Source organism: Danio rerio, chromosome 13 (genome assembly GCF_052040795.2).
Source record: "Danio rerio strain M-AB ecotype USA chromosome 13, GRCz13ab, whole genome shotgun sequence".
NCBI lineage: Eukaryota > Metazoa > Chordata > Actinopteri > Cypriniformes > Danionidae > Danio > Danio rerio.
In genome coordinates, this window is record NC_141033.1 from 8952534 (window position 1) to 8968460 (window position 15927).

Below are 15927 nucleotides of genomic sequence, written 5' to 3' on the forward strand. Positions count from 1 at the left end.
ACTCTGCATTACAAGTACAACACTGTGCAAAGTAACCTACCGAGCAATACCAATAATGAATAATATTAATTGCTTACATTAATATAGCGCTTTTCTGGACAGTCATAGAGATTTACATATTTTTGGGGGGAAACAAAAGTGTAAATCACTGCTGTGTAAGTTCGGAATACAAAATAAAGTATTTTCAATAATGTTGGCAAGAATCTGGTTACCATTGACTTCCATTTTTGTACAAAATAGAAAATCCCTAGTAATCAAACCTAATATTTATCACTATTGTCGCACTTTATTGTCTGCACAACATGAAGGCATGTTTGTGTGAAAATCATGTAAAACAAAGATTAGGCTGAACTTGAGGATGTACAAACGATGACGGAATGTTCACCTTTGATACAAGGTGTAAACTGTCTTGAAGCACTGTTGTTTTTGGAGGAACCTACAACATGTGGGTTTCTTAGGTCACAGTGCCAGATTCCCAGGTCCTTCTGCTGTCGAACTGTAAATACCCTGGCACTGGACTCACCGTCTAACCGTTTAATACTGCTGAGCATGAAAGATGCCCTCGGATCAATATTTAACAATTCAGACCATCAGGGACAATACTCAAAATTAGCCAAAGCCTTCTGCCCATCTGATTAGAGGAACCAATGCCAATATGAAGCTAACAAATGGATCAGATTTACATTTCCAAAACTGCATGAAAAAGCAGACTGCATAATGGAATAAGCAAAATGCATAACACACTTCAGTGGTCTATTTACAATGATGTTCAGCTGAAATCTTGAAATAGTGTCTCTTCTTCAGTATCTGTTGTGCTTTATCATCAATGTGATGCATAACAGCAGTTTGAGAAAAATAAACTTGAGTTCTGCAACTGCTGATAAACGCATTTTCTCTGCCACTCTTTGATGAGTCATCCAACTTTCATGCAAAGGAAATGTTAAGTATTCACTTCCTGATGCAAATGGCGATTAAACCCAATGAAATATGAGTCACGTAGACTGGTTCTCAGCACTGATGGTGAATGGAGTCCAATTAAACCTCAAAAAGACTGAGTGACACAGAAACCTGATAAAATGCTTTGTTACAGCTAAGCTAAAGTGTACTCTTCTTGTAACATACATTTAGAGTATCTACATCCTGTATGTCTGTACATTTGTAATTGTGCATTGCCTGTGTGCACAAAACTACATTTGGGTCATTCCTGGTATTCTGTGCTTTTTTAACGTCACAAGAATATTAAACATAAAAAAGTTCATATTTTGGTCTCCAACAACAGGCTGATATGCGTGCAAGGTCAAAAAACACTTACATTGTCTTATAATATGCATTTATTTTTACCTAATTATCCCAGTGACTCCCATATGATTCGTTCAGTGATTCATTCAATCCAAGCTCATTCTGGAAACGTAGCCCCGCGGACATTTCTGGAGACTGCGATTTACGTGGCCGGAGGTACGTATGGCCATGTTTTTTTTTTTTTTTAATCGAGCGAACGCTGTGGGGCGGTGTGACGCTGCTCCGCTCCTCCTTTTCACCCTCGCCAGCTGACAGCTCGCCTCCGTGTGGAGGGCTTTCCCGTCTCAACCAGTTTGTCCGCTTAGCTCGCAGCATTACGTCGCTGGAGCAGAGGCCCGGAGGGAGGAGGAGCCGGCCACGGCGATGTCCGGGGAAGAGCGGTTCCAGAAATCAGGTAAGATGAAAAACAGAATCCAAAAAATAAAAGCAAACGAGTTCGCAACGGGGCGAGATCTGAAAACGCAGTCAAAATCGGACAAGGGCTTTTTGTTTTGTTGTCTGGATGGCTTTTGCAAATCGTTGCTTGGGTTTAGGGAAGGAGGAGTAGGAGGAGGGCGGCTGGGTCGACCAATTGGCGGCTTTTTGGAGACTCTACAGCGGCCTCTCGCGGATTTGCGAAAACAAAAACTGCTCGAATATGTACCTCCCGGGACGTATTTTCGGTCTCCAGAAACGTCCGCGGGGCTACGTTTCCACAATGAGCATGGGTTGGATTCATTTGTTCCCAACCCCTCCTTGGCATGATGGTAATCTGCACTGATTGGTCCAATAACCCAGTCTGTTGTGATTGGTTGACTGCATTCAGTGCGAGACAGTGAGAATTGCCCACTATAGCTTATAAACAATTTTGAAGTAGTCAAAGTGTATGAGTGAGCCCAATGCAGGAGTGCATTTAAGCAATGCAGTTAAACACCAGCATACTGCTCCATTCTAAACCATAAGTAAAAACAGAAACACACATTCAGCATTAATCCACACAGCAGCAAAACCCGAACTATTTTGTAACTTGACCGCCGCATGTGTGTAGGAACAGCTGACGGTGGCTATAGCAAGGACAAACAGCAGTGGATCGCGCATTTAAACGCATTTAAATCCATAAACAAAGCAGCACGCGGCACATTTTCAACGTGGTTTTAGACACGATATGAGAATATAATGAGTTAACCAGATACAGTTCAAGCGGTTACAAGTGACAAAACACAATAAAATACATCATTTGCAAGCTAACGAAAATAAGGAGGCAGCCATTTTAATTGCTCTTAAGTTACTTACACTTGTGAAATTGAGGAAGAAACTGGTGCATGAACTGTGTACTGTAAAGTTCCTGTCAAGCTCTGACAAAGTCCCATACATCAATGGTCTTTTCTGATCTTTCCTTTAACAAACAGCCAACAAATTCCCCATTGTAAGCATGTAGATTGCTGTAGCACTCGTCAGAAAAATGGCAGGAACACAGCACAAGGTTGGTGCTATAATGCTGCGGTATTTTTGCATAAATAAACTTCAACCAATGACTCTTCACAGCCTACTAAAGAGTAGGGAAAATAACACTAACTTTCCTTCACACTACAGAGCACAGCGTCTACGCAACTCTAATCCGACTCAATGATTTATGTTAAGCTGAGATAAAAGTGCTGCCGTCAAACTCAGAAACCGGCTGGTTAACCCTTTTGGAAATGAGCCTATTTCCAAAAAAACGATGGGAATCGGGATCTGCTACAGTGTTTGTCTTCCTCTTTTTCTTTCTACAGTGTTTGTTCCCGGGTCGGAAAGTGCAACAAATGGGTGAAGCTTGAGTTCCATATCGACTCTTTATCGTGGCGATTCATTGGAACCACTATGAGTCGACTCTTTTATAGATGAATCAATAGTTTTAAACACGGTGCACTTTCAGATTTAGCTCTTAGCTGGATATTTCACTTCACTTAGAGCTGTGTTATATACCGCATATAAGGTCTTTAAAAAAAATAAAAAATAATAGGAGCTCTTGAATTTTGAATTGAATTGAATTTTTTTCAATATATACTTTTTTATATTTAACAAATGTAATACCCGAAATGTAAATATACATTACACTACTAAATATCACACAACATTACGTACTATACAGGTTTATTAGTATTACTGATATGTAAGTAAGTGGAATAAGATGCTAATGGTCTAATCCGACTCAATGATTAATGCTAAGCTAAGATAAAAGTGCTGCCATCAAACCCAGAAACTGGCTGGTTAACTCTTTGGAAATGAGCCATTACCAAAATGGAGGAAGACTGGCGAGTGGACAAAAGCAGGGCATGAGACATGCATTGATAGTCTGCCTTAAAGGCATTCAATGTGACCAGAAGTGGACATTTAGATTTCATTCTGGATTTACAGTTTTGTAAAAATCAAATGTTGTTATTTATGTCAAAGACAACTTTAAATTGATGTTGTTGAATTCTTCGAAAGTAATATCCTTCTAATATATTTTGATGCTACTGCAATTAACAGTGGAGAAAGGAGAGCTCTCCCCAGGCTTATTAACCACCAAGATGATTGGTAACGTCATCAAAGTGACAACTAAAAACACTAAATATCCTATAAAATTAGATTAAACGTTAAAAAAAACATTGCTTGTCACTTTTCACTATTCCTTACGAAACATATTTGCCAATTTAAACCATTCCACCTTTGAGGGTGTAGGCACAAGATCTGTGTAGAAATGAGATATGCAGCATCAAGATCACGGTGAGAGACGAGTGTTTATATGTTCTGCCTCCAGGAGCAAGAGTGGAGCCTAGAGGATGAAGGAGCTCTTGAACTGGGCCATCTCTGATGTGGATCCAGGAAAAGAAGGGGTCTGGTGGGAGTTGGGCACATAAAAGAGGCACATCTGGGAGGTTATCTGGGTGGAATCAGGCCACACTGGATCTGGGTCCAATGATCATGTGCCACAGAAGGGTTTTTTTTTCTTCTCCATATATATACAGCTATACTGGAGGCAACATCAAGATCAGAAAGTTGGAGCTCTTCATATGACTTCCAGAAAGAGCAGCGGCACAAGCGTCCAAAGAGCTGTCGTCACCACTACATGTTAAGCGATTTAAGCACTATGGCATTTTTCAGCTGTGAGTGTTCATCAGTGTTGCCAGATTGGAAATGTCAAAGTATCGTACCAGAACCTCAAAATTATCGTATTTGGAGGAAAATTATCGTACACGAGTCAAACTGAGAGTATACATCTATTATCTAGACACATAGCGTTTTGACACAACGTGCAAATTACCACAATACGTTAAAAAAAAAACTTGGTACCTTAGTGGGAAGGTTCAAACTCCACCTCTGAATTGCTGTCATTGAATGTTGCCAGATGTTGAGGGATTTATTTTCTGAGGTGTGCATGCTTTGTTTTGATGAGACTAACTTTGTAAAAAAACATGTTCACAAGATGCATTTGAATGGGGAAAAACGAGAACATCAAGGGAAAACTCCCGTTCTTCTCACCTTCCTTTACAGCACGAATTGTTTTAACATTATTGCTTAAAAGATCGACTTCACGTGCAGCAGGAGTGCAGCAGGAGTGTTAACTCAAAGAGCTTAAGCTCTTTGGTTAACTCGTGAGAGTCGTTCTCCACGTTGATTGGCTGAGAAGAGGCAACGAAAGATAAGATAGAAAACGTGCCTAACTCCACCTACTCCTCACAGACAGTACAGAAAAGATGCAGCTAGATCAATAAGTAAAGAAGCCCGAAGATTACAATGAAGTTACTTTTAAATGCCATAAAATTCTGAAATTATCGTACATTATAGGATTTTTCTCATTATTGATCGTACAGAGGTCGAAATTATCGTACAAATACGATAATTATCGTACGTCTGGCAACACTGGTGTTCATTGTGCTCGTTTTATTTAAAATAAATTCCTTTTGAAAAACCTGATGCAGCTTTAAGTGTGCATGTCATGGCTAAACACGTTAATTACTTTTTAATATAAACATCAATAGGTATTTACTGTGCACGGAAGCTCTGGGCATCTGTATTTATGAGATTTTGTATAATAGGTACACAGGGAGATGTTTCACACAGCCGTTAAATGACACGTAATGCAATTAAAAGAAGTTTACAATGATGTCTTACCTTCACTGGATGATCCAGACAAGTCGATAATGACAAAGACCTTTCCCTCTGGCTCCAAGTCTATCTGCAAGGACCAGCAAACAAAAATTAGGGTTTTAACAGCAGAGCAAAAGGACATCTTCAATACTCTTGACTGACCTTCATACTCAGTGCAGTCTTTTAAAAGTTCTGTAGACTGTATTCTAGAATACACAATACTGTTTAAAAACAGACTGTATTTTTATAACAATAATAAGCATAACATCTCTAAATTATTCAGAGAAATAAAAAAACAAGCTGTTTACTATATTAGGTAAAAAATGAAATCTGTTGGAGACGTCCAATAGAAAGTGGTGATCACCAGAATGGGGAAGTCCCAGAGTAAAATGAGAAAATATGATACACCTTTGTTTTGGAATATGGAAAAAACTACGCTGTCTTTAAGCTGTTTTCATCTGCTTTTATATTATTTGTTTCTATTTTATTTATAATTGTCTTTTTTATTCCTGTTTAAGTAAAACACTTTGAATTGCTTTGGTGTATGAAATGTGCTATATAATTAAACTTGCCTTGCCTACATTGCATCTCAATTAGCAGTGCTAGAATAACAGATTTCAAAATAAAAAGCAAGAGAAATATTAACAGTGAAATATTTATTTTTATTTAAAAATCTAGTGATAATATATAACATTTATGCCAATCTTTAAACGCAACATTCATTAAAAAATTGAAAAACAAATTAAATCTAGTGTAATTAGATGTGGCTGATCAGATACATAATAATTTTCTTTATTCAACACATAATACACCAACAAACTCTTCTATACAGAGAAAAGACTGGATGGTCAGTGTGTAATCTGACTCCAAAGGTATTTACGAAGTGCTTAATTTGTGAATTGCGAGGTCCCGGAACAGAATGGGATAACAAATCCAGCATGTTACCCAAGGATGTAGATGTGTGAAAGAGAAGAGTGGTGGTGTTGTCACGGATGAAACTGAAGAACGGGGGTGGAGGGTGATGCGATGATATTGGGACACTGGATGGCGGAGTGTTGAGAGCTGGGCGGGAGGAGAGGGAGTTGTCATGAGGAAAGTGAAAGTGAACAGCGGGTGGGGGAGGAGGGCAGTTGAGGAGGGAGATCGGTGAAATGAGGTATAGGATAAGCCGAGTCTGGATCCGGCGTGTTCTGGCAAAAATTAAGGCCTGTATTTATGACACGAAAGGAATGCCAGCTTGGAAATGGATAGAAACATGGTCAAGCTCCTGTATGCTCCGATACAACTTGCTTGACTTAAGTTTTGTTTTTTTAAGTAACCCTTTATTCTGTCTTCATGCATAATCAGGTGTTTTGCAACAAGTCTCTTGCTCATATATTAATATTATGGTTTTAATGCTCCTGCAATCAATGTTTTAACACTACCACAGAGAAACAAGGTATTGTAGATAGTTCATGTTTGAAGTCCCTGGAGAGCTGATATGGTGTACTGAACGATCGTTTACATTTTATGTTAATACGAGTACATCATATTAACATTTTAGGAAACTTTAAACATCCAGCAGTCATCCAGAATGCATATGCAAATCACCAAGCTTCAGAACAAAGGGGGCCATAAAACTTCCCTTGGGAAGGTAACTTTCTCATTGGTCAACTCAGCTCCTGAGGGTGGTACAAAACCAAAAACAAACTTGTCACTCAAGGCTGATTTATACTTCTGTGTCAAGTGCACGCATATACTGTACTTTGGCACAGCCTGCAGGTGGTCGCAAAGCCCTAGCCGTGTCCATAGCCGACGCTGACACGCACCTCTCAAAAAATATATACACGTTGCAACAATGCCTAGCACAAGCTCTGTGATTGGTCGGCTTGGTAGTGGTGACCAGTGTGGGCAGGACCGAGAGCTGCACAAACCTGTAGGAGCGAGTGTTTACAAGTGTCAAGACCCGTGAAGGAGGTCCAGATGGGAAGTTTTGTTTTGTATTTACCTTATGATTAAAGTTGTTACATATCCCTTGATTCCCGCCCTTAAAATGAGCGAGTCTGAGCTACTTTTACATTAAGGTGACATTCAGAAAAAACAAAACATCAGCAAAGAAACTCTAAACAGAGAAACATTAAAACTTTATTGCCATCTAGCTTTTCGGAAGTGTTATTGCAGAGCAACACAAACAGTGCGCAGAAGAGTCCAGGGAGCAGGCATGGACCATGGGAATAACATGACTGTTCCCATCTCCGTTACTTTTCTTTTTTTCTTCAAGAGTCTAGTGAGGTTTAGTGTGCTGCAAAACTAACAGTCAACACGACTATAGTCTTTTTGCCGCCTAAAACTTGAAATGACAGTCTCCACCACACTCCAAGCCTCACAGGACAAAGACCTGACCACCAGCAAATCACGTTGGAACCCAGCTTAACAGAGGGAGTCCTTCACATCACATGGTGAACGCAAGTGAAGCCCCCAGACTTTACTGAACTGGTGTAAATTTTATATAACCCTAAAGAAACCATGGAAGGGATAAAATGATTATTTTTGGTTTGCTTGGTTTGGTCTTACAAAATCTGAGGTTTTTAGATCATTACACTTTCCTAAACTCTTATTTTTCTTCCTTTACTCTTCTATACATCCTATATGAATGTGTGTTTGTGTTAGGCGTTAGTTTCTGTTAGATTAGTCAACAAAGTTTCATTTTGTATGAAGCATAGTGTCTGTGCATATTTATGAATCTATTATCTTAAACTTCTGTCTTGTTAGCCTGCTTAAACATAAATGGGTTTTTATTTTTGATAGCAATAGCCATAGTTAAAATCAGCTGTCTGTTTAAACGATCGCTGGAAGATTTGTTTGTTCGTATTTAAAGTCCCCTTCAAATAATTTTCAAATTCACTTTAAGCTAGGTCGCTACACTATCTTAATTTTTGTAGCACTAAGTTTTATCAGTCACTATAGTCAAGAACTTTACCCACCCTCATAGGTCAAAATTTGTTTGACTTTTTCCAGTGGAACACAAAAGCAGAAATCAAAATGTCAAAGCTGCTTTTTTTCCCTATACAGCAAAAAAAATTATGATCACTCACTGTAAAATAAGGGTGCTTTCACATTTGGTTCAATTGCCTGGGCCATACCCAAGTTCGACTGTTCCCCCTTGCCACCTTCTCGGTTGGTTTGTGTTCATACTGTCTTTTTTATTCTTTTGCGCACCCCGGCAAAAAAGAAAAAAGAACATTCTATTGCAACAGCAACGCCCAGCAATAGCCCTGGATTCCGACATTTTGGAGTGAAAGCGATCGGCCGTCCATTGGATCTTATTGCTGTTTTGATGGCAGGCAGCTGCTTTGTTTTTTATTTATCTATTTAAAAAGCACATTAAAGCAGAGATACAATTTGGAAGACGACAATACAACACTAACTATCACAATCATCAGCACTTTTAATAGTTTATTTTACAGACTTATATTTTGTTGTGCTATTAGAGTTTTCATTTCATAATGGCCTCCGCGCCATCAAGTGGCTGTTTCCCAAATTGCACTAGAGTGTCGCCTCTTGGTGATTCTACGTTCTTTCACCCTGGTACGCTTGCGTCATCCATCTGCTGTTATGTTTGAGGCTATTGCTAGGTGACAGTCACGAAAGCAAAGTGCCAAAATGGAAAGACTTCCGCACATCGCGGCTCGATTTGCTTGTACTGAATCTTTTAGTTTTGGACATACAGAAAGCGACTCATGTCCATCTGCCACAAAAAAATTATAAACATTCAGAAATATCACACAGTGTCTGCAGAAGCTGTTTTTGAAGGAGACAAACAGACATCACTGTGTTTGCCCTGACTCAGTCCCGCTTGTCACCAAGGTACTACTACAATACGTGACACACACATACACACACGAATGACGTTATGAAAACGATAGTTTGTTGTACAGTTGGCGGTTCACTTCCGTTATTTGGTACAATTGCATTCATACCAGAAGTGAACCATACCAGACCCTAAGGGTGCTTTCACACTAGCACTTTTAGTCCGCACCCGGGTTAGTTTGATGTCATAGTATGGTATTTTTAGCTAGTGTGAACATGTCTTCTAAACTCGGGTGCGCACCCACGAACCGTACCCGAGTCCGCCTGAAAGAGGTGGTCTGGGGTACGGTTCATGCGAACTCTGGTACAGTTCACTTCTGATGTGAATGCAATCGTACCAAATAACGGAAGTGAACCGCCAACTGTACAACAAACTATCGTTTTCATAACGATCATTCATGTGTGTGTGTGTCACGTTTCGTACCTTGGTGACATGCGTGGGACTGAGCCAGGGCAAACACATTGATACACAGTGATGTGTGCTTGTCAAAGTCAGGATGCAGGCTAGAGTTCAAGGCAGGCAAGACATAATCGAGATGCAGTTCAAAGTAGTCAACGGGAAAGCAGGCAAGGATCAGGAAACGCTCAGTAGTGTTAGCCGGGGCAGAACAAGACTTCACACCGACCTGGCGTGAGAGTGTGGCTTATATGTGTGAGTGTGGGTCGTTAGCGGGATGAGGAACAGGTGTGTGTGCTTATCAGTTTAAGTGGATGACGTAATGTCTACAAGTCTGGTGATGATGACCTCTGCTGGCCAGCGAGGGGAATGACTGGGACCGAGTCGGTGAAAGTGATGTTCTGAATGTTTATAACATTTTTGCGGCAGATGGACGCAAGAGTCGCTTTCTGTATGTCTAAAACCAAAAGGTTCAGTTAAAGCAGAATGACCGCGATGTGCTGACATCTTTCCATTGCGGTGCTTGCTTTTGTGACCGTCACCTAGCAATGGCCATAAACCAAGCAAGCATACCGGGGTTCAGAAGGAAAAAAGACAGTTTGAACACAAACCAACCGAGGAGGTGGCAAGGGGAGACAATCGAACTTGAGTACGGTCCAGACAAATGAACCAAGTGTGTAAGCACCTTAAGTGTGCATTTCTGTGGTTTTAAAATATGTATAGAGCATTTTTAGGTATGTAAACAAAAACAATGGTCCCAACATATTTCCTGTTTTACATTTTTAATTTCTGTAGCTTCTGAGAATCCAAAAAGAGCCACATATTGATAAATAATGTGATGATCGCTGTTTTAACATGAAGTTATGATTGAATTGCCTCTTGTTGCAGTTATGAAATAGTTTGATAACAAGCAGGAAATGTTCATGGGCCAATGTTCATGGGCCGATGACATCACCCCATCGAAATGGTCCATACATTTAGTTCTCTATATTTTAATTTACTTTCTGAAATTAAACGGGACTGTGAATTCAAATTGAATGACGTCATTATACATTTAAAGAAAAGTGGTTGTGCAAAGCATACTATAAATCCTACATGAATTAGTGTCTGTGATTTCCCACTTCATTAGGATTGAGCACCACCTGTAAAAGCCTCACGTATCAGTCATTTTGCAAATGAAAACAAATGAGCAAACATGGTCAAGATTAGCTGAATAAATGCTGAGTGTGTGGCACCAGAAGAGGAAACAGCACAGTCTCAATGTGAACATAAGCCCTGTGAGGCTGAAATGACTGATATTCAGCCCAGTTCTCTTAATGACAGCATAACGGCTGTTCCATCAAAACCAGATTAAAGCAGGAAATGGCGGGAGGATGTGGGGATGAGTGGAGAGACTCGAACATGCTGTGAGAGAAAGAGAGAGAGAGACGGTGAGGATGTGTGTGGGAGTTGGGTTAGAGGCGAGCCGTATCATGTTAGCGCAGTCAACAAAGGTTTTATACAGGATGCACCAGTGTAAAAAAAAAAAAACAGCTTGCATGCGCACGCACATGCACGATTCACACTTTCTAAAACCAAAAAGTAGTTTTTTTTTGCAATAACTGAGATTTTGACCTATTTACTTGAGATTACCATTAAAACAACATTGTAATTTAATAAACAAAATTCTGTGTTTTATGTTTATGAACTACCAATTATTGACAGATTAACAATTTTGCAATATGTGTTTATTAGTTTTAGGTTAAAAAGTTTATTCAATAAATATACAGGTACATTGCAGTTTAAAAAGTTCTCCAACATTTTTTGAAAAGACTCACCAAGCTATATTTAGTCAATCAAAATGCTCTTAAAATAGTAGTATTGTAAAATATTATAATGATACAAAATTTCATGACCCATACTTTAAAAAGTATCTATTTCTTATTTTTATCAATGTCAGAAATAGTTTATGCCAATTATTTTTGTCAAAACCACGATATTTTTAAAAAGTGGAACATTAAAAAGAACTATATTCTGTATATACAGTTGATGTCAGAATTATTAGCCCCCTGAATTATTAGCCACCCTGTTTGTTTTTCCCCCTATTTCTGTTTAACAAAGAAGATTTTTTTCAAAGCATTTTTAATCATAATAGTTTTAATAACTCATTTCTAATCACTGATTTATTTTATCTTTGCCATGATGACAGTAAATAATATTTAACTATATATTTTTCAATACACTTCAATACAGCTTAAAGTGACATTTAAAGGCTTAACTAGGTTAATTAGGTTAACTAGGCAGGTTAGGGTAATTAGGCAAGTTATTGTATAATGCTGGTTTGTTCTGTAGACTTGAAAAAATATATATAGCTTAAAAGGGCTAATAAATTTGACCTTAAAATGTTTCATAAGAAAATTAAAAACTGCTTTTATTCTAGCCGAAATAAACCAAATCAGACTTTCTCCAGAAAATAAAATATTATCAACCATACTGTGGAAATTTCCTTGCCATGTTAAACATCATATATTTATATAATGTTGAAGTCACATTTATTAGCCCCCCTCCCCCCCAAAACAAACACCAAACTCCTACAGTAAAACAACATACCGTAATCCAATACACAAAGGAAAGAGATTTGTCTGTAAAAAGCAACTCTTTAAGCTCAGCAGCATTTAGCACGTCCCCAAAACTCTCTCCTCTATATTTCATCTCTATTGTGACATGTATTTATTTATTTATTTGTTTGTTTATTTATTTATTTGTTTGTTTGTTTGTTTGTTTGTTTGTTTGTTTGTTTACTGTACTGTGTCATTCATTCATTCATTTTCTTTTGGTTTAGTCTCTATTTCAGAGGTCGTCACAGCGGAAAGAAACAGCCAACTATTCCAGCATATATTTTACAGTTAAAGTCAGAATTATTAGCCCCCCCCCCTTGAATTTGTTTTTCTCTTTTAAATATTTCTCAAATGATGTTTAACAGAGCAAGGAAAATGTCTAGTCAAATATTCTTTACTGTCATCATGGTAAAGATCAAATAAATCAGTTATTAGAAATAAGTTATTAAAACTATTGTTTAGAAATTTGCTGAAAAAAATCTGCTCTCCGTTAAACAGAAATCAGGGAAAAAAACAAACAGGGGGGCGAATAATTCCAGCTGCAACCCAGTACTGGGAAACACCCACACACACTTATACACTACGGCCAATTAAGATAATCCAATTCACCTATATCGCATGTCTTTGGACTGTGGGGGAAATCGGAGCACCCAGAGGAAACGCACACCAACAAGGGGAGAACATGCAAACTCCACACAGAAATGCCAACTGACCCAGTCAGGACTCGAACCAGTGACCTTCTTGCTGTGAGACAACAGTACTAATCACTGAGCCACTGTGCTGCCTACATTTAATATAAAACCTTTAAATAGACCCCGGCACGGAGAACTTTTTTCATAAATCAAAAAATCAAACACTGCACAAAACATGCTATAGTGACATATTCGTTAGCGTGAATGACCTTGTGACCTTCTCCCTGCCTCCAACTTCCTGTGATGTCATGCTGAAGCTGATCTCTGAGTGCTCTCTGTCTCGCAGGTGTGACAACATACCAAATATAGCAGTTTTCTGTAGCAGGAGAGTGAGTAAGTGAGTGTTTACGTCTGGAAATAATGTTCTTATGTATTTGCACATGCATGTCAATGTGCACACTGAGTGAAAATACAGTAAACATCTGCAGTCTGCTAGGTGCAGTTCAGTAAATTACTTCTACAGGTCAAATAAAGAAAGAATTAGTCATATAAGAAGCAAAAGGTGACTGTTTCAGATCTAGGAAAGCTTTAAGTGACTGGATAGAGATGTTATGCAAGTTCATTTAATCATTCATTTTCCTTCGGCTTAGTTTCCCTTTTATCAGGGGTGGCCACAGCGGAATGAACCACATAGTATTCCAGCATATGCTTTATGCAGCAGATGCCCTTCCAGCTGCAACCCAGTACTGGGAAACACCCATACACTCTCACATTCACACACACACACACACACACACACACACTCATACACTACGGAAAAATTAGTTTTTTCAATTCACCTATACCGCATGTCTTTGGACTGTAGGGCAATCAAAGCACACAGAGAAAACCCACATCAACACGGGGTGAACATGCAAACTCCACACAGAAATGTCAACTGGCCCAGTCAGGACTCGAACCAGTGGCCTTCTTGCTGTGAGGCCACCGTGCCGCCGGTCATACAAGTTGTAAAGATATATTTTTAAACAGCATTATTATAGTGTCCATATGAGTACAGATGTTCTTTGTCTGATGTCTGTTTTTATATTCCATTATATCCTATATCCCTAACAATCCCTAAAGTTTAAATACAGTTTAAATAAAGTTGCTTTTATGAATGAGGCATGCGCGCGGCCACAAGAAAACATGATCAAGATAAATTTTACGTCTTTTAAACAACAAAAAAACCCTTACCTATATTTTTTGTATTAAAATGGAAAAGCATAATAAAAGGGATACACCTGTCATACAATGGTATTGTTGTTGCAGTGTGTTATGTCACAGCCATGACACGTCGCCACAGAAACATTAAAGCCCCTATCATACACCTGGCGCAATGCGCAACGCAATTGTTGTTTGCTAGTTTCAGCTCGACGCAAGAGTCGTTTTGAAAAAAAGGAGGTGTGTTAAGGCACATTGCTGGCATGTTGCTGTTTTGAGGAAATAAAATAGACTGTTCAATAGACCAGCTGAGAGCAGGTCTGAAGTCCAGCGCAGAGCACGTTACTTGTGTGCCTCCGTTACACATTGCTTAATACACACAGGATGTGCAGCAATACACAAATGTCTTTACAAATGAAAAAAAAATAAAAGGATTAAAATATTACAAAAATTATAATTTTCTACATAAGAATAAAAACCACCGCCTCCATGCCTTCTTCATCTCAGGGGGCTTTTTCATTTTATTCATGACAATTTTCTTTTGTATAATGTCATTATTATTAGTAGTAGTATTTATTATATGCATATTTATATTTGTTTTATTAAAAACAAGCTTAGATTTGTCCACCTGTCAGGTTTTGTACCATATGGGGCACAGCATGTGTGTTTGGATATAACTCAGTTTTTTTGACCACACTTCGCTAGTACTGCTCATTTATTCGTTTGATGGAAATTAGAACTAAATTTAGAAATAGTTTTGAAACAAATCTTAACGAACAAAATTAAAATTGTAGGCTAATGGATGTCTGTGCATAAAATATGTTTCCTTATCCACTGAAGAGAGTGAAAGTGAAAGTAAATAATGAGAAGGCTCACACTGCAGATGGTTTGTTTAACTGTTTTCTCGCTAGTGGAGCATTCCGTTTTTCCACCTACAAAGTCCGCCATGTAAATAGCAAATGCCCCATGGCGCGACGCAACTGACTCTTAAAGGGAATGTGAGATGAGACTCTGATTGGTTTATTCTCAAAACACACCTATAACTCATTAAGAGAATAAGCTCAACCATGTTAGACCATGCCCTGCGGCGCAATTGGATTTTTCCATCGTTAAAATAGCAAAAGTGGATTCTGACACGCCCTTAATTCTTTCGCACCCTGCGCTTTAGACTTTGCGCCTAGATCGTCAAAATATAGCCCTAAGAGTGAACGTTATAAAATAATAAACAAAACTCACTCCCAGGGCCAGATAGAGTCTTTTAAACTTACCAGTGAAAGGGTCAACAGAAGTAAAGCAGTGGTGGTAGTTACTTTGCATTGCAAGACTAAAGACACATTTTTATTCCCTCGCCTTTTTTTGGATCATTAATTTTTCAATCTGTTGTCATGTATAGCTGCACTGCAAAAAAAGCTTTTTTTCTTAGTAATTTAATCTCGTTTCCAGTCCAAATATCAAAAAAATCTTAAATCAAGAACAGACAAAAAAAAATGGCATGAGTAAATTAAGTGATACTTCAAACTTCTGTTTGAGATTTAATCTCATTAAGATTATTTTTCTTACCCCATTCACAAATAATTTAGCTTGTTTTAAGCAAACAATAATTTAATTGAGGTGGGGTTTTTTTCAGAAAACAAGTAATAATTTCTTATGCTATTTCATGTGTCATGCGTCTTGATTTAAGATATTTTTTAGATATTTAAATTGAAAAAGGACAGAACTACCAATTTAGCTTTTTTATTTTATTTTTATTATTATTATTAACAGCTCAGAGATGTTCAAGGAAAACATTTGTGTGAACTTTCTAAAGATTTTAGTTCTGTTTTTGTATAAAGAGTTGGATATGAATGCTTTTCTTTTTCTT

General features: G+C 38.3%; 1 protein-coding gene across 1 annotated transcript in view; it reads right to left on the reverse strand.

The window, feature by feature from the left end:
• Nucleotides 1-15927, reverse strand: part of prkceb (protein kinase C, epsilon b) — a 148736-nt gene that overhangs the window by 99010 nt on the left and 33799 nt on the right. The window contains exon 2 of the mRNA XM_087278906.1: nucleotides 5416-5479. Coding sequence (XP_087135032.1) covers nucleotides 5416-5479 — 64 coding nt within the window. The remainder of the gene's footprint in view (nucleotides 1-5415; nucleotides 5480-15927) is intronic.